Source organism: Alexandromys fortis, unplaced genomic scaffold (genome assembly GCF_014885135.2).
Source record: "Alexandromys fortis isolate MF-2015 unplaced genomic scaffold, M_Fortis_MF-2015_v1.1 scaffold_174, whole genome shotgun sequence".
NCBI lineage: Eukaryota > Metazoa > Chordata > Mammalia > Rodentia > Cricetidae > Alexandromys > Alexandromys fortis.
The window spans coordinates 2,045,785-2,064,162 of record NW_026068063.1 but is presented as its reverse complement, the minus strand read 5'-3'; the positions used below and the strand labels follow the sequence as shown (position 1 = coordinate 2,064,162).

The 18,378-nt window shown below is 50.2% G+C and overlaps 1 protein-coding gene across 2 annotated transcripts in view; it reads left to right on the top strand.

Moving 5' to 3' along the window:
* The window catches only part of Mrc2 (mannose receptor C-type 2), a 55,946-nt gene that overhangs the window by 16,580 nt on the left and 20,988 nt on the right, over positions 1-18,378 (top strand). For both annotated transcript variants that reach the window (XM_050120432.1, XM_050120431.1), the window contains exons 2-6: positions 12,938-13,339; positions 15,626-15,799; positions 15,984-16,148; positions 16,327-16,440; positions 16,949-17,098. In XM_050120432.1, the coding sequence (XP_049976389.1) occupies positions 12,938-13,339; positions 15,626-15,799; positions 15,984-16,148; positions 16,327-16,440; positions 16,949-17,098 (1,005 nt within the window). The remainder of the gene's footprint in view (positions 1-12,937; positions 13,340-15,625; positions 15,800-15,983; positions 16,149-16,326; positions 16,441-16,948; positions 17,099-18,378) is intronic.

The window sequence follows — 18,378 nt, the reverse complement described above, 5'->3', positions numbered from 1 at the left end:
TGGTTTGGTTTTTCGAGACAGGGTTTCTCTGTGGCTTTGGAGCCTGTCCTGGAACTAGCTCTGTAGACCAGGCTGGTCTCGAACTCACAGAGATCCGCCTGCCTCTGCCTCCCGAGTGCTGGGATTAAAGGCGTGCGCCACCATCGCCCGGCTTACACACACACACACACACACACACATTTAAAAACTTTAAAAAACAAAAACTTTAAAGGTCCAGAGTCCACTGTTTGCGGGCCCTTAGCAATCATTTAACCTTGCTATATGTTCCTTCTGGTTGCTAGGGAGTGATGATGCCATGATTTTTAATTCATGCTGCTGAATTCAGCTGCTATTTAACAAAATCTCCTCCTGACCCCAGGACTCAGAGAAGCCAGGGACGGCACCCAAGCCCTCAGGGGCCAATCAGCCAGTGAAGATCTCTGGCAGGCAGCTGAGAATTTCTGCCTTTGAGTTCAAGTGGTAATAATTTGGATTGCCCCTACCCAGGAACTGAATGGAATGTTAATATTGAAAGCCTTAACTTCTCAGTAACACATCATTATGTTTTGGTATGATCCTGTATTTCTTTGGTCTCCGTACATGTTTCTAAATTTTTTAAAAAATGTTATTTGTGGGGGCTGGAGAGATGGCTCAGCAGTTAAGTGGACCCGGGTTCAATTCCCAGCACCCACATGGCAGCTCTCAACTGTCTGTTAACTCCAGTTCCAGGGGCCCTGACACCCATGGCAACACCAGTGCCCATAAGATAAAAACAAATAATTTAAAAAATGCTGTTTGTGTGTGTGTGTGGGGGGGTGCCTGTATGCATGGACATGTTTTTGTGAGTACCACAGAGGCCAGAAGCATGCCGGATCTCGTGGAGTTAGTTACAGGGTTTGTGAAACACTGCTTGACAGAGGTGCTGGGACCTGAACTTGGGTCCTCTGCAAAAGCAGCAAGTGCCCTTAACCCCTGAGCCGTCTCTCCAGCCCTCCTGAAATGTTTACTTGGCATTCCATGGAAAACTGGAAACCACAGGCTGACCCAAAAGAGAGCCTTATTTCTGTTGTTGCTATAGTAAGCAGGAGGGGCCCTTCTCATATTTCTAATATTTTTTTTCGTAGAACAGGCCTTGATTTTTTATTACTTAAAAAGCTTCATATTAATTTCCTTTTTCTGACTCTATGTTTGTGCCTTCCGTGTTTCTACGGTGATTTTTACACTCCTCGATATAGGAGGCACGCTTGACTATTATAAGTTCCTCTGAGCACCTTCCCTGGGAAGAGGAAAAATAATATTCCTAGTGTTTTAGTTTTCAGTCATTGATGCTCCACCTTCAACAAAAGTCAAAATTAAATTTAAAGAAACACCCGCTTTCCTCAAATTTGTGTGGATGTCTCCAAATACATTCATTCCACCATTGATCCTCTGTCAGTTATGTGGGCATCTAACCTGGCATGCAGCCTGGGACCCGGAGAGGCTCCTATCAATGATGTTATGAAATAATATGCTCACAGTTGCCTCCCACACATGTTGGCTCACAGGAGCCTTGGGGACCTGCTTTAATAAAACAGTGACCGGTGGTGGTGGTGGCGAGGTCCTAGCAGGGGTGCCAAGGGCATCCACTTTGGTGTGGATGTGTTCCACCCACGCGTGCCCGGGTCTGGATTCCGAGTTTAGCCTGGGGCGACGGGGTTGGACTTCACTGGCCCAGAAAACCATTTCCTGCCGTCATAGTATCCGTGGTTGTGCAAGTGCCCTCATCGGGAAGGAAGTGGCTGTTGGGCTGTTTATTTTGGCTGTGGACCCGCAGACGGCCTCTGGAGAGAGGTCCTGGCGAGCTGGGTGCAGATCTGGGTGGTGCCAGGTACCCCTGCAGATGCAAACCCTCGTGGGTGTGGTGGGCTCCTGGGATGCTTGTGGATGAAGGGATGGGTCCTAGTGAACTGGAAGGAGCTGTTTTGGAAGGGAGCAAAGAGAGTCTAGGGTCCCTCCACTGCTTCTGTGGGCTCTATATGGCTGTGCTCTTGGTCTTGGAAGATAAGCCTGGGAAGTAGCAGGCTGAAAAGGATTTTAGTGCCTGGTTCTGAGAAGACAAAGGCCATCAGACAAAGGCGGACTGAGTTCCATACTTCCCACCCCATCATGTTGTGTGTGTTTTTTGAAGTTGCTTTTTAAAAAGCAAATAAAAATTTATGTGTGTGTGTATGTGTTTGTGTGAATATGTGTCGTGTGCACAGGTGCCCTAGGAGATCAGAAGAGGGTGTCAGATCCCCTGGAGCTGGAGTTGCAGGCTGTTTTGAGCTGCCTTACATGGCCACTGGCAAGTGAATTTTGTTTCTGTAGAAGAACGGTGAGGATCTGACTTTGTAACCCAGGCTGGCCTATCTGTCAATCATCCTGCCTTGAGCCTCCTGAGTACTTGGCTTGCCCGCATGTGCCACCACACCTGGCTAAGATCCAACACTCCTAACAGCAAGGGAGAGAGCCAGGTGGTGATTTGTGTTCCCAGAGAACCCAGGATGCAAGCCCCACTGAGTCCTTTTCCCGGGCACAGTACCTGCATATCCCCCGAAGCAGGAAAGCATTGGAATCGGGCCTTCCTGCCCACTCCTGCAAGAGCTCTGTCCCGCCACTAAACCCGTTCCCGTCAGACACAGGATGGCACATTTAGCAACCCACGTACTAAAGCAGAAAGAAGTGTATGTCTGGAAAGCAATGAATTCTGCAGGACTGGAGCAAGGAAGGGTCTGTACCCTAGCAAGGGTGAGCGCTTGAGGCAGCGACTGCCCGCAGTTCGGACAGACTGCTGAGCAACGAGAAAGGGAGAGGGAAGCCCACTCCAGGGTTTGGATAGGGTGCAGTGGTGGGGAGGACTGGGCGCCTAAGACGGAGGGATGAGGATCAGTGTGTCTACAGGTATATGGGCGCAGGCTAGCGGAGGGAATGTTGAGTGAACTGCTGGGTCCCCACGGTTGGCCCCTTAGCAGGGCGGAGCTGGCAGCTTCTGCTGAGTCAGGGAGACATTTCCAGGCTTGGCCTTAAGGCCAATTGAAAACAGCTGTTTCGCTTGGCTAGCAGCCCTGTGGCCAGCCTCTGGCTCTCCCTGGAATGACCCCTCACCTCTGCCTCTGTGTGACCTGGGGAGAATAACAAGAGAGAGGTTGAAGGGCTGGAGGCCACCCTGCAATGCCTTCTCTGGGTCATAGCTCCCACCCCAAAGTCACCAGCTCTCTAAGAGCTAAGCCAGATGGGTGCCGGCCCCCCAATTTCAGATTCCAGAGTCTGGCCTTTGCTCCCGCGCAGCTCCCCAACTTGGAACACCCTCTGTCCTCGCCTCTGCTCGCGCCTTCAGGGTTTTCTTGGACAGGCCTTTTCGCTCCACAGAGATTGCCTGAGAGTCTGCTGCATGCCAGGCGCTGTGCTAGAATTAGCTTCTCCGCTGCTTCCTTCAACAGTGATGTCTTCAGCTTTGTCATCTAGAGCAGCTGGTTAGCCAGGGCCTCAGCCCTCTGTCTGGGTCTGCTCTGGAGGAGTCCCGCAAGCTGTAAGAGCAGCGAGGAGGGTTTCTGTGGAGAAGCAAAGCCTTCAGCGAGCCTTTGACCCTGGACTCCAGCAGAACCTTGGGGTGGGGGGCAGGAGAGAAGGAGAGAAAGAAGACAGGCATCTCTTCAATCAAGGCACATTGCTTTAAAACCCACTTGCCAAGCCAGGCAGTAGTGGCACACGCTTTTAATCCCAGCACTTGGAAGGCAGAGGCGGGTTGATCTCAGTGAATTCCAGGCCAGCCTGGTCTCAAAATGAGTTCCAGGACAGCCAGGACCATCCCATAGAGAAACTGTCTCAAATAACCCACTTGTCTCCGTGTATGGGAATACGTTTTCACGGCAATGGCCTGGTCATCTGGGATGCCAAAAGAGTGGACTACAGGCTTTTGTCTGGCCATTGCTTTGAGGTCTCGCGGTCTCAGGCTGTATGGGAGAGATAGACTCCACTTACCCGTAAAGCTCTTTTCTATCCAGCACCTCCATTCCAGCTGCGCAGTCTGACTTCAGGCTCGCCGATTTGCACACGTGTTGGTGTGTGGCTTGTAGCGTTTTCATGAATTGCTTCAGGATGTTCCTCTCCAGCTTCCCTGTAAACAGCACAAGGGCAAAGGCCATGTCATCTCAGGTCTAATTTGCCTTTTGATGCCCGGGACAGTGCTTCACCCAGGCCTGTCGTCAGCGTGGGCAGAGAGGGCTGGGGGTTAGGGGAGCAGCTGGAGGGGGGTCAGGAGAATGCACTGGGGGGGTCCAGCCTCCCCTGGAAGGACCCACCTACCACTGCGGACTCAAGAAACTGGTCTGGCAATGGCAGAGGGATTTTGGAGCAACCACCTCCTGGAGAGTAAGGAAGGTGGGCTCTGGTCCCAAGGATTCTTAAAATTAGCAGAATGCGAGCATAAAGCAGGCAAGTTCAGCACAAACCGAGGGTGTGGCTCAGTGGCAGAGCGCTTGCTCAGGGTGTGTAAAGACCTGGGTTCTACCCCCAACAGCAAAAAGAGAACAAAGGTCATGATCCTGGGTAGTTCACAGAATGGGAGCAGAGCTCGGGGGAGCGCAGGGCTGGAGACTCGAAGCCCAGCGTTAGCGGAGCGTGCTTCTCTGTTTCTTTTTATGTCCACCCCTTCAGGATAGGAAACCCGATTGTTGGCAGCCTCCATCTAGAGATCTCTACAAAAAGAAAACTTTCTTTATTCTCGGCTCATTCTCTGCCTGGCCGGGTTTGAGTTCTGTGTCACTTACATCACGGTGGCCAAGGGGATTGGAGACTGTCGTCAGTCAAGAGTGAGCCTGGTGTCCACCCGAGCAGCCATAGCTCATTGTTTATATAGAAGGAGGTGGGGGGGGGAGGGGAAGGAGAAGAAAGGGGAAGCTTGCTAGGCAAACAAAAACAAAGGGCAGGCGGCTCGCTGAGGCTAGGGATTCGGCCCGTCATCTCCATTCCTCAGTTCAGCAGACTGTAAGGAGGGCTGGGATCTGCCGCTGTGTCCTCAAGACCTGGCACCTATAAAATTCCTTCCTCCTCCCTGTTCCTATTTTTGTTTTTAACTGAGTTTCATGTAGCTATGTCGTTGAGGATGAGCTTAGGGCTGGGATAGAATGCAGGTATATGCCTCCATGCTGGGTGGATATGCTTGGATGTTTCGAATATGAATACTGGGTGTCGTGTGTGTGTGTGTGTGTGTGTGTGTGTGTGTGTGTGTGTGTGTGCGTGCGCGCTGCTGGCAGTTGAACACAGGGCCATGTACTTGCTGAGCAGCTTACAACACAGTTACATTCCTAGTCCTGACAGTCCTAGCAAGCGTTTGCTGAATGAACGCATGACTTACACCCAACCGCTGCCCAGTGCACAGGTCACTGACTAGCTTCATTGATTTATTCATTCATAAATACGTGTTGAGCCACAGCTTGACAGGTGGCACTGTCCCGGCATGAGGTGATTGACAGCAAGCATACAAGTGGTCACTTTGTCCCTGGGCAGGACAATCTGAAACCTAATGTGTTGGGGGTTGGAATCTCTGAGATGGACACTGGCATCCTGTCCTCCCAGGTGTGTGGGTGTGCACTGTGGGAGGAACGAGGCTGGAGGGGCCCTTTTGGGGCATTAGGTCTCTGCACCTCGAGTCCCCCCTCTCCCCCGCCTGCTCTGTATGAGATTGGTGAGAATAGGGGTTCAGAGAACTCGGAGCGGTTCTCAGCAAGCCTACGTTCCCTTTGCTCCCCCATCAGCTCTTTCTGCTCTGCCAAGGCTATGTCCCTACACCATGTCCAAGTGCCCTGGCCCCTGGCTTGGCTGGGTCCCCCGAGAACCACCTACGGGAATTCTCTCCGCCTCTCCTTTGCCCTCTAGCTCTCCTCTGGTCTCTGTTCCTCATCCAGGGTCTGTTTTCAGTCACGGCCACGGCAGCTCATGACCCGCAGTTTTCCCCTCTGCCTCCAGGTCTTCGGGTTTCCAGAGCTACATCCTGACCTGGCTTTCTGACCCCAAGAAGGCAGCTAGGATCTCTCTCATAGCCCAGTGGGACCCCTGGAATTTAAGGGCTTCTTTGATCCAAGTCGTTGTCTTTGTCTAAGATTATAGATCCCAAGAGGGCAAAGATGGTGGTAGGTGCTGGGACTTTCCTTGGGGTCCATTGTTGCTTGAAATGTGCTGTGTACCTTGGAAAGTACTCCAGGAAGCTAGGTGGACTTGAACCCAGGAGTAGGGTGGTTATAGGAGGCATGCATCCATGTCTCATGGAACAGGAGGGAGCCCGGGTCCTGAAAGGCTTGGTTGGGCGTCCCAGTCCCTTCTCTGGGTTTCAGTTTTCTCATCTGTCAGGTGAAAGGGGCTTGGAGTGCCCTTTGCCGATTGGTGTGGACCTCTTTTGGTCTCTCTCTGTGTGTTTTTTTCCCCTTTCTGAGACAGGGTTTCTCTGTGTAACAGCCCTGGCTGTTTTCGAACTCACAGAGATCCACCTGCCCCTGCCTCCCGAGTGCTGGGATTAAAGGTGTGCGCCACCACTACCCGGCTCTTTTGATCCTTTCATCAGACATTTGTCACCGCACCTTCAGTCTGACTGGGACTGAGCTGCTATGCCTGTGGATTAGCTGGCTGGGAACAAAAGACACCATCCCACTGGGGACCCACGCCAGCCAGAAGTTTTGAGCCATTTTGTCCACTCCTCCCTCTGGGAAGCATTTATAAAAGCGAGCAATATCATCGCTCTTTTCTGCTCCCAGCCCCTTTCCCTTGCTATGGCCGCTTTCATTTGCTGTTGTCTTCCCTGGAGCGGAATTGTAGACACCATAGCCAGCCTGGGGTTTGTGATGGTCGTTCAGTGGGTAAGAGGGCTTGCTGTGCAAGAATGGGATCCTGAGTTCAGTCCTGTGTCCATGGGTGGGTGGAGCCAGGTGTGGCTGCAGGTGGACCTCAGCCCCTGGCATTGTGTGGGCAGAGACAGGAAGATCGCTGGGGCTTGTCGGTTGCCAGCCTAGCTGGTTCCCTGAGAGACTCTGTCTCAAGAGAATAAAACAGGGGACAATAAAGCAGAATATTGGCCTCCAAACATGGCATGTGGGCTCATACACCCATATACGTGACATGTGCATACATCATAACACACACATACACACACGTGCATACACACATGAACCTGCATCCCACAAAGATACTCAACCTTAAAGGAAGATTGAGTAGGTCTGGATCAAATCCTGGTTCTAGTTATATTTCTCTATTCCAGAAATAGGGGGTCATTTGTGTTCCTCACAAAACATCACACTTAGGAGGGTTATAAACAACAGAGACTTGTTTGGTTCCAGATTTGGAAGCTACAGAGTCAAAGATCAAGGCGTCGACAGCTTCAGTGTCTGGTGGCACTCATTCCTCCCACACAGCCTTCTTCTCACTATTACCTCACAGGTTGAAAGGGCAGTGGAGACTCAGTTAGCTCAGGTTGGCCCTGAAGTCCGTTATGTAGCTAAGGATGACCGTGAACTAATCCCCCAACTCCTACCTCCTGACTGCTGGCGGTGGGGTTCCAGGCATGCACCCACTATACCTGGTTTGTGTGGTGCTGAGGATTGGACTCAGGACTTGATGTGTGCTAGGCAAACCCTCCACCAACAGAGCTACATCCCCAGCCCTGCCCCAGGGAGTCTTTTATAAGGGCATGAATCCTGTTAATTAAATGTGATTACCCTTATAACCGCAGCACTTCCCAGAGGCCCACGCCCTAACACCCTCACTCAAGGGTTAAGATTTCAAAATAGATATTTGGGGAAGGGTGTAAACACTCAGACCATAGGAGGAGAAGAACAGATCAAGGGTGGACAGCCAGTGACAGGAAGTTTATCTGTGGCAGCCACCCAGATGGTACTGAGTGAAGCTCACATGCATCTTGCCAGAGAAGACAGCTACACACACACACACACACACACACACACATATACACACACACCCCGTGCTGTCAGGATTGAGGGACAGGGCCCCACTGGACTTCCCACTATAGTATTTTGACAGGAGTTTGTGCCATTACGTATTAGAAAAAAAAAAAAAAAAAACAACCTAAGCCGGGCAGTGGTGGCACACATCTTTAATTCCAACACCTGGGAGGCAGAGGCAAGTAGATCTCTGTGAGTTCGAGGCCAGTCTGGTCTACAAGAGCTAGCTCCAGGATAGGCTCCAAAGCTATAGAGAAACTCTGTCTTGAAAAACTAGAAGAAAAAAAAAAAAAGAAAAAAAACCAAATCTAGCAGCTCAGATGAGGAGTAGAACGTCAGGCTTGGTTTTAATTATGACGCAGGTATGAGATTTATTCGTGCACGCACACTTGCTACCCAGTGTGTGTTGAGCTCTGCTGTGTGTCAGGGTTATAGGAGCTAGGGCCACAGCGCTGGAGAAGGCACAGAAGGTTCTCGGGAACTTCGAAGAAAGAGGGGAAACAAGAAGTAGAACATGTAGGATAGCAAATCCTGCCTCTAGCGATGGCAGACTAGTTTGTTGACATCTAACTCTATGACCAAGAATGCGTAGAGACTACGAATAAAATGTATGACCGTCTGACGGCCGTAGAGAGGAACTGGAACGCGACCGACGGAGAGAGGGAAAGACCTTCGAAAGAAAAAAGCAAGGAGGGTGAGACAGCTTAGCTGGTAGATGCCTGCTGCCAAGCCTGATGATCTGAGTTCAATTCCCAGGATTCAAATGGCGGAGGGAGAGAACTGACTTCCTGCAAACTGTGTGAGAGCACACACAGGCACCTACACAGAAGCACACATACACACACACACACACACACATACACACACGCACACACACAAAAGCAAGGGGTAAATTTTAAAATATAACAAATTCAAAAAGAAAGTATATTCTTTTTGTTGTTGTTGTTGTTTTCAAGACAGGATTTCTCTCTGTAGCTTTGGAGCCTGTCCCAGAAGTGGCTCTGTAGACCAGGCTGGCCTCAAACTCACAGAGATCCGTCTGCCTCTGCCTCCCAAGTGTTGGGATTAAGGGTATGCACCATCATCACTCGGCTAGAAAGTATATTCTTAAAAAGAAAAGAAACCTAGGTGAGTGGTATGTTGAGCAACCTGAACACACTGCCCAGCTTGAGGAGCTGACTGGGGCTGCAGAAACAGAGACCAAGTTTGGGGTTACTAAAAAGGCTAAAAGCCAACAGGGAAGGTTCTAGACAGGAAGCAGTCATAGAAGTTCTTCAGACAGACCTCCTCAGAACCTCAGTGGTTCCTGCAGGAAAAGGCCCCAGGTCCCCACATCCAGCCAGAGGCAGCAGCTGGAGGCAGAGTCTAAGCTATCTCCTGAACAGAGTTCGCAAGAAAGTTCCACCAAGTCAAAGGGGCCTATGGTCATCAACTGAGGTCGTCATCTGAGGTCTTCTAAAACCCCAGTGGGGCCTCACTTCAAGACTGAGTCCAAGGCTAAGGTGTACACCCTCAGACTCAAGGCTTGACAAAGTCTGAAGTTCACCTTCCACAAGATCCAAGTGATCCACTGTGAATGTAACTGCCTGTCAAAACAGGACTCAACAATCTTTATAGGAAATTTTAAAGAATCATATCCACAAGAACATCATCCACAAGACCCATGATATCTGATATATAATAGACACGGGGGCTGGAGAGATGGCTCAGCTGCTAAGAGCACTTGCTGCTCTTCCCGAGGACCCAGGTGTAGTTCCCAGCACCCACATCAGACAACTCACAACTGTCTGTAACTCCGGCTCTAGGGGATATAGTATCCTCTCGGGTATTGCTTAGGCACTGCGTGCACGCGGTATACATGCATACAGTCAGGTACACACATATGCACATTAAATAAAGATGTCTAAAACAATTAGTAGACATTATCCACAGTGTCTAGTAGAAAGTAAAAATTACCAGATAATGCCGTCATCGGGCTCACAGATAATTCAAATGTGTGAGGGGGAATCAAAAGTAAATATTGAAAGGAAAATTATAATCAAACCATAAAATAGAGCATATCTATGGTTTATTAGATTAGAGAGGGCTCTGAAATCTGATTTTTTATTTTTGGCTTTTTTTTTTTTTTTTTTTTTTTTTTTTNGGTTTTTCGAGACAGGGTTTCTCTGTGGCTTTGGAGCCTGTCCTGGAACTAGCTCTGTAGACCACACACACAGTAGCTGTGTAGAACTCACAGAGACCCGCCTGCCTCTGCCTCCCGAGTGCTGGGATTAAAGGCGTGCACCACCATCGCCTGGCATTGAAATCTGATTTTTTAATTATTATTATTATTAGTAGTAGTATTTTTGGTCTTCTGAAATGTGAACTGTCAGGTAGAGGAAATAGTGCAAAGGCTTGAGACTTGGAAACAACCCAACAGGGACATAACCTGGGTACAGTAAGACATTAATGTTGTGTCTTAGGGTTTCTATTGCTGTGAAGAGACACCGTGACCATGGCAACTCTTACAAAGGAAAAACATTTAATTCCTGTGGCTTGCTAATAATTCAGAGGTTTAATCCGTTAATGACATGGCCGGAAGCGAAGCAGCCTGCAGGCAGACATGATGCTCCAGAAGGAGCTGAGGGTTCTGTAACTTACAGGTAACAGGAAGTGGCCTGAGACGCTGGGTGTTGCTGGGGTTCAGCTCTGGCTCTGGTTCAGGTTCTGAGACAGGCAAGGGGTGTCAGAGAAAGGAAGAAATCTGACCACCAGGTGGATTGCACTCAAGTGGCCCTGAATAGCTCTGATGAGCATCTTTATTTATATTTAAACAGGGTTTTTCCTTCCAGGGTCGCATGAATGGCTTTATTATTGGTTCTTATTTTTGACTTTTAAGAAGCACATCATATTTTGAGAAATACATCATAATCATTACAAAAGCTCCCATTGTTCCCTTTATGCTTCCCCAAATACACTTTCCTGCCCCCTACATAACCTTATTCTAGACACAGAGTGCAGCATTTTTGCAGGTTTAACTAAGTATCAGCCAGACACACCTTGTTCTTGCAGCATTGATGTCAGCTGGCAGTTACTTGTGGTGACAAAGTTAAGAAGTAATGGACATGGGCACAGTGCTTTAAGGACAGCAATATTCTGATGTGGGATTGCCGTCTGTATATTGTGAATATGTTTTATTGCCACTGGTTAATAAAGGAGCTCTTTTGGCCTATGGCAGGGCAGAATATAGCAAGGCAGGAAATCCAAGCAGAAATAGAGGAGGAAAGAAGGTGGAATCAGGCAGACTCCAAGTAGTTGCCCAAGAAGCAGGAGGTAACAAACCACGAGCCTCATAGTGAAATATAAAATAATAGAAATGGGTTAATTTAAGATTTAGTTAATAAGAAGCCTGAGCTAATAGCGTTGTAATTAATATAGTTTCTGTGTGATTGTTTGGGTCTGGGCGGCCAGGAAATGAAACGCAGTCTCTGGTTACAATATTCAAACCCGCACAATTCTTTCATGCCTGCAAGATAAGATACAGTTCCCTTTTCTACAAAAGGATCAAGGCAGACTTTGATAAGGCACTCTTTCCCCATCCACCGTACCACGCTTCTCCTACCAATATAAGCTCCTGTGTGTGGCAAAGATGGATCTCTCATCCCACATTCTGCATTATATTTTTCCTATTAGAGCATACCAGACCCTACCAATGATACTATGCTTGGCGTCCAGGGAACTTACTCTCAACCGCTGACACCATGTGTACTCCTGAGGCCTTTCCTCTGTTCTGTGTGTGCGTGCCTTCTCTCCTCTCCAGAACCATGAGACATGGTTAATGCTCCAAGTGTTGTCTTCTCATACGTACCTAACTGTCTCTGTTGACCCAGAAAAGCTCCCAGGACTAGGCGTTTTAGTTAATAATTCCAGATAAGAAATTTGAGAAGCATTCGCTCTCTGCTGATCCTAAGGGGGAAACATTTGAGAAAGAACAGACTTTTCAGGGAAAATGGCCGCTGTGGCATGTGTGACTGACAGAGTAAATCTAAAAACCGCCCAAAGAATCACCCATGTGAAGAGAAAGGAAAGAGCCTGCAAGCTGCGTGAATTCAGCGAGGTCCTGTACTGTGCAGACCCGAGGTCCACTGGTCCTTGCCGAGTGTGAAATCGTCTTCCGTGGGCTTTGCGTCTTGGAGACCAGCTGGACAAGCAAGCACTAGACTGCCCTGCTTCCACAGGGTGTGGCTTGAAAAGCCCACCCCCACAGTGACACACTGCCTCTAAAAGTGCCACACCTACTCCAACAAAGCCACACCTCTTACCCGTGCCACTCCTTTTGGGGGGGGACCATTTTCTTTCAAACCTAAACAGTAAGGAAATAGGACAATTATAAAAATACTATAATAACAGTTCCTTAAAACTTAGGGATGATTTATTTCTAGAATTTTCTTTTCTTTCTTTTTTTTTTTTGTTTTTTTTTGTTTGTTTGTTTGTTTTTTGTTTTTTCGAGACAGGGCTTCTCTGTGGCTTTGGAGCCTGTCCTGGAACTAGCTCTTGTAGACCAGGCTGGTCTCAAACTCACAGAGATCCGCCTGCCTCTGTCTCCCGAGTGCTGGGATTAAAGGCCTGCGCCACCATCGCCCGGCTATTTCTAGAATTTTCCATTTAATATCTTAGGACAGCAGTTGTCAGTAGGTAACTACGCTAAAGAAAATGAAGCCATGGACAAAGGGCGCATGTGTATGAGGGGTGGATGTGCTCTGGAGAGTTGGGCTTGACTGTAGAGTTGGGCAGAGGCCCGATCCTGCTTCCGGGTGGTGATGAGGCTGAACGAGAATGGGCCATGCCATCTCCGAATACAGGAGCAGAGCAGTGTCCTCACCCTGCCTTGAGCTGTGACAGAGAGGACCAAGCGACTTGACACCGAGACAAGTGCACGGTCAGGGCCTGCAGGCCTTAGCAGTCATCAAGGCCACGGTTGTGATGACTTCCTGTTCTGTCTTTCCTTCCAGAACCTGATGTCTTCCTCATCTTCAGCCAGGGGATGCAGGGCTGTCTGGAGGCCCAGGGTGTGCAAGTCCGAGTCACCCCAGTGTGCAACGCCAGTCTCCCAGCCCAGCGTTGGAAGTGGGTCTCCCGGAATCGACTCTTCAACTTGGGTTCCATGCAGTGCCTGGGAACAGGCTGGCCGGTCGCCAACACCACGGTTTCCCTGGGCATGTATGAATGTGACCGAGAGGCCCTGAGTCTTCGCTGGCATTGCCGTACACTAGGGGACCAGCTGTCCCTGCTTCTGGGGGCCCGTGCTGGCAATGCATCCAAGCCTGGCGCCCTTGAGCGTGGTGACCAGACCCGCGGCGGCCAGTGGAACATCTACGGCAGTGAGGAGGACCTGTGTGCTCGGCCCTACTATGGTGAGGGCTGCTTGCTGGCAAGGGGTGCCAAAGGGGCAGGGCTAGGGTAGCAAGGCCTTTGACAGCTGTGGACCCTCGGAAGTCACCGTTAAACAGGAAGAAGTTTTAAATAATTAGGAAAATTAACTTCAAAGCATTTAATTTGATTATTTCTTTGAATTCAAACAGGCAGGAGAGATGACTTAGTCAATAAAGTGCTTGTCACTAAAGTATGAGGACATAGGTTAAATCCCCAGAATTTGCATAGTAAGGTGATGTGTAGGGCAACGTGCTTATAATCCCAGCACTCGGAAGGTAGATACAGGGATCCCTGGGGCTCCAGGGATGGTCAGCCTGGCTGACTCTGTAAGCCCCAGGCTAATGAGAGACCCTGTCATAGAACCAAGGTGAGAAGGCGGGGGTGGTGCACACCTTTAATCCCAGAAACAGAGGCAGGTGGATCTCTGAGTTCGAGGTCAGCTTGGTTTACAGAGCGAGTTCCAGAACAGCCAGGGCTACACAGAGAAAAATATGTCTCAACTCCCCCAACCCCCCCCCCACACACACAAAAAAAGGAAAGAAAAGAAAGAAAGAAAGAAAGAAAGAAAGAAAGAAAGAAAGAAGAAAAACCCAAAGTGGTAGCTCATAGATAACCCAGATGGCAAAAAAAGATCAGAAGTAAACATTGGAAAGAAGATTATATAGAGGATAGCTGGTTTCTTAGGAGACTAGAGAGGCCTTTTTGAAGATGCAAATTTGTTCTTTTTCCTCTGAAATATGAATTGTCAGGAGGAGACATGCAAAGGCCTTGAGACTGGAAACAACCAAACAGGGACATGGGGGGTCAATGCTGACAACTACTTCCGTGTGCACGTGTGCGCCTGTGGATACATGCTTGCATGTGTATATACACACACCTTTGCATGAGTGTGCACACACAGGAAATAATTAAAAATCAGAGATCATCAAGGTGACTCAGTAGGTAAAGGTGCCTGCTGCCCGACACCTACATGGTGCAAGTAGAGAAATAACACCTGAAAGTTGCCCTATAAAACACACACTAAATAAACAAGATGTAACGAAAATTTAAAGATTAGAAAGTAAAAATAATGAAAATTTCAAAATTAGCTTGCACCATCCCATAAAGTGACAGAGAACCTGCAAGACAAGGATTCATGCCCAGGAAAAGTGATTTACAACAGGAAGTGCAGTGGTTGTGGAGACTAATCTGATTTTTCTGGGAAAAGTCTAACCTTATAAGGAGGACAGAGCTATTGTGCTGAGCCTGAAGGGTCTTCAGCCTCGCTAAAGACCTTAGAGAGTGTGGCCTGTGAAGACATGGGAGCTTTTAAGGCGGGCAAGGCTCAGGTTTGCACTCCCCGCCCTGGGGCAGTGTGGGCAGGAGGAATAAGGCTAGCCTTGGCTACACAGTGTGTTTCAGGATAACCTGGGCTATGTCTCATAGAGAGGCAGTAAGGGAAGAAGTGGCACAAGCATTTTGAGCTGAAAGGAGATAGGAAAAGGGGCCAAGAAAGCCACTCCAGGTTACGTTAGTTGTGAGACAATAGAAACATGACATTGGGGCTGGTGAGCCGGCTCCGTGGGTGAACGCACCTGTCCGCACCTGTCAAGAAACCTGACAACTTAAGTTCAATCCCTGGGACCCACATAGCAGAAGGAGAGAGAGAACCAGCTCCTGTAAGTTGTCCTCAGACTTTAATATATTGTGTATGTTCCCCGCTACCTAAATAAAATGCCATCGGTTTTAAAAAACCCTGATAGTATATTAAAATAATTAAAAGAATTGAAGATTAATACTGCTTAAAAAGACAAAATGAATATCCTAAAGTTAAATGACATATCCCCCCCCCCCACGCCGCCGCGTTCACTCTCCAGAGAGACGCCATGGTAACAACACAGGTTTTGCAGGTGGTTAATGGGGACCTTAGTCACTCAAGATCTTGTGATCAGATCCATCTTTGGAATTCTTTCCTGGAAGGACACCTATGTTCCAAGATAGAACTTTTGGGGGCAGCCTGGAGGCTTGGTTGGCTGGCTCAGTCCTCTGTGACATTGGGAAAATACTGGAGGGGTTGGAAAGCCCTTTCCCCACCTAGTGGGGTGGCAGTAGCCCTGTCCCATGTTCCTAGCTAGAGGTTGGTTCTCTCTTTAAAGCCATTGTCAGTTGCTATGGCCGGTATTCCCAGTCTCCTGGGTTATAGTGGCTTTTCCCTTGGGGTGGGGTGGGGTGGGGCAGGCAGTCTGTGGGGGGTCCAGGCACCAAGGCATGGCTCTCTTCCCCTGTAGAGGTCTACACCATCCAGGGAAACTCCCACGGGAAGCCGTGCACCATTCCCTTCAAATACGACAACCAGTGGTTCCATGGCTGCACCAGCACTGGCCGGGAAGATGGGCATCTGTGGTGTGCGACCACCCAGGACTACGGCAAAGACGAGCGCTGGGGATTCTGCCCCATCAAGAGTGAGGAAGAGAGTGGGGGAGAGCCCTGGAGGGCGGCTGGCGATGAGGGACGGGGAGCTGGGGTTGGGGGCCCGACAGACTCAGAGAGGGCTGAAGAGCTTTCGGGACCGGAAGTCCCTCTTCCGTGGTGTAGCCTGTGCGGGAGTTGAGGGAGGGACCCACAACCCATCTGTGGCCGTGGCAGGTAACGACTGTGAGACTTTCTGGGACAAAGACCAGCTGACTGACAGCTGCTACCAGTTTAACTTCCAATCCACGCTGTCCTGGAGGGAGGCCTGGGCCAGCTGCGAGCAGCAGGGTGCGGACCTGCTGAGCATCACGGAGATCCACGAGCAGACCTACATCAACGGTGAGGTGGGGGGCAGCCTCCTGTGGCTCAGCCAGAAGTCTGGCCCGTGCTGGGGGTGGGGGTGGGGGGCCACCAGCAGTCTGAGGTCAGCCCCTGCTCCCACCACCAGGCAGGACCTGGACTCTTCTGTGGGAGGGCCAAGGAAGGCATTTATTTCTCAGTGGTCACTTTCTACCAGGGCTCCTCACCGGCTACAGCTCGACGCTGTGGATTGGCCTTAATGACTTGGACACCAGTGGAGGTTGGCAGTGGTCAGACAACTCGCCCCTCAAGTACCTCAACTGGGAGAGCGGTGAGACATGGGGACATCCCGCTCCCCTCCCGGTGGTTGGCTTCCTTCTACCCTGCTCTGGAGGTGGGAAGCTGGCTTTTCCATCCCCTCCTGGAACGTGCCCAGTGCGTTGGTGTGAAGTGGGAGCTGCCGGCAGCACCCTACTCGGTCAAATGAGTCCTGGTCTAGACTAGGGGTCGAACCCAATTTCAGTCTCTAGTCACAGTTTTTAGACACACATAGCTGCATCTGTGTCCCCAGGGCCTACCTGGGGAGGTAGGGGCTAAAATAAACGTTGTTGATTAGGGGCTTTAGCATGGTGTTGATTAGGGGCTTCACCATGCTAAAATGCAGGGTGACCCGGTGACCTGGTGGTGGGATGGACAGAGCTGTATGGAGGGCTGGGCTTCTGTGCTAACGCAGACATCCAGGGAGTGAAGGGAGACAGGAGGTTCTGAAGAAGGCTGGGGGGCGGGGCACAGTATGAGCTTCTCTCTCCTGGGGTGCTGGCACCCCGCCTGTCCCACAGATCAGCCGGACAACCCAGGTGAGGAGAACTGCGGGGTGATCCGCACCGAGTCCTCGGGTGGCTGGCAGAACCATGACTGCAGCATCGCCCTGCCTTATGTTTGCAAGAAGAAGCCCAACGCCACAGCCACAGCCGAGCTTATCCAGCCAGGTGAGCCGGTCACAGGGGGCCAGTTCAGTCCTTCTCGTTCTCTACCGACACAAGTGGCTCTGATTCTCTCTCTCAATTATTCAGCTGGGTCTGGAGAGATTGGAGTGTGCCATTAAGTCACTGGGTGAACATTTTGTTGGGACCTGTGATAAAGACAGCAAGTATTCACTAGGCCCTGTGGCGAGCACAGTCCGCTGGAGGTCACAGGCATCTTAGGACTTAGAATACGGCGAGCTATGGGCTATGAAAATATGTAATAAATGTGAGGGGGGAGAGGGTTGAGCTCTTGAGAGTTGAGGGATTTCATGGATGCGATGTTGGACCTGAGATTTTCAGGTTGATAGCAAGTTTAGAAGGGCAGAAGGAGGGCTGGGGTGGGGGCAGTAGCTCAGTAAGACCTGTGCGCAATCCAAAGCACCACATTAAAAGAAAAAGCCAGGTGTGGTGGGGTGCATCTGCAATCCCCGGGCTAGGGAGGCAGAGACAAGAGGATCGTGTGTCTCACTGGTTCCCAGGCTAGTCCACTTGTTAAGTTCCAGGCCAGCAAGAGACTTAAAAAAAAAAAAAGTGGCTGAGACCTAAGAAGAACCCAATGCTGTCTTCTGGCCTCTGCATGCACGGTGTGCACCTGCACAGACAAAACGGAGAGAGGTGTGGGAGGGGAGCGGTTCTGGCAGCTGCCGGTGGGAGGTGTGGATGCCTGCAGCGCTAAGAGCTGGAGCCCTGTACTTTAGAGGGAACCAGACACTAGCCCAGCAGCCCGGCAGCACCTGGAAGCCTGTTAGCAAAGCAGACTGGGAAGCCCCGCCCAAGATTAACTGAATCAGAACCTGCGTTTAGCAAGACACCCCCCCCCCCCCCCCCCCCGGTGATTCCGAAGCAGGGTGTTTGACGTGAGTGCAGAGAGGCAGGTTGCAGCCAGTCTCCGAAGTCTGAGTGGGGCTGGGTAGCCCACGGGAGGCTTCTGTGGGCTTTTAAGCCAGGGAGTGTCTTGCTCAAAGGTTTGATTCAAAGAGATAAATCTGGAGGCCTCCTGGGAATGTGGGGTGATGGGCAGGGCCTGCTTTGGGGACTGCCTCCCCTCTGGCATGTGGCCTTGGACCTGCAGCTGGGTTTCTAAGGTGTAGAAACCTCACTTGCAAATTGAGAATGGATGCATTACCGCTTGCAATGTTAGTGTAAGGCTGGAGCCCTGGCCTGGCCTGAGGAACGTCTCTTTGGCTGGCATTTGCTGAGGTAAAGCCATGTTGTCCAGCTTGTATAGCTATGGGTTGTTAAAC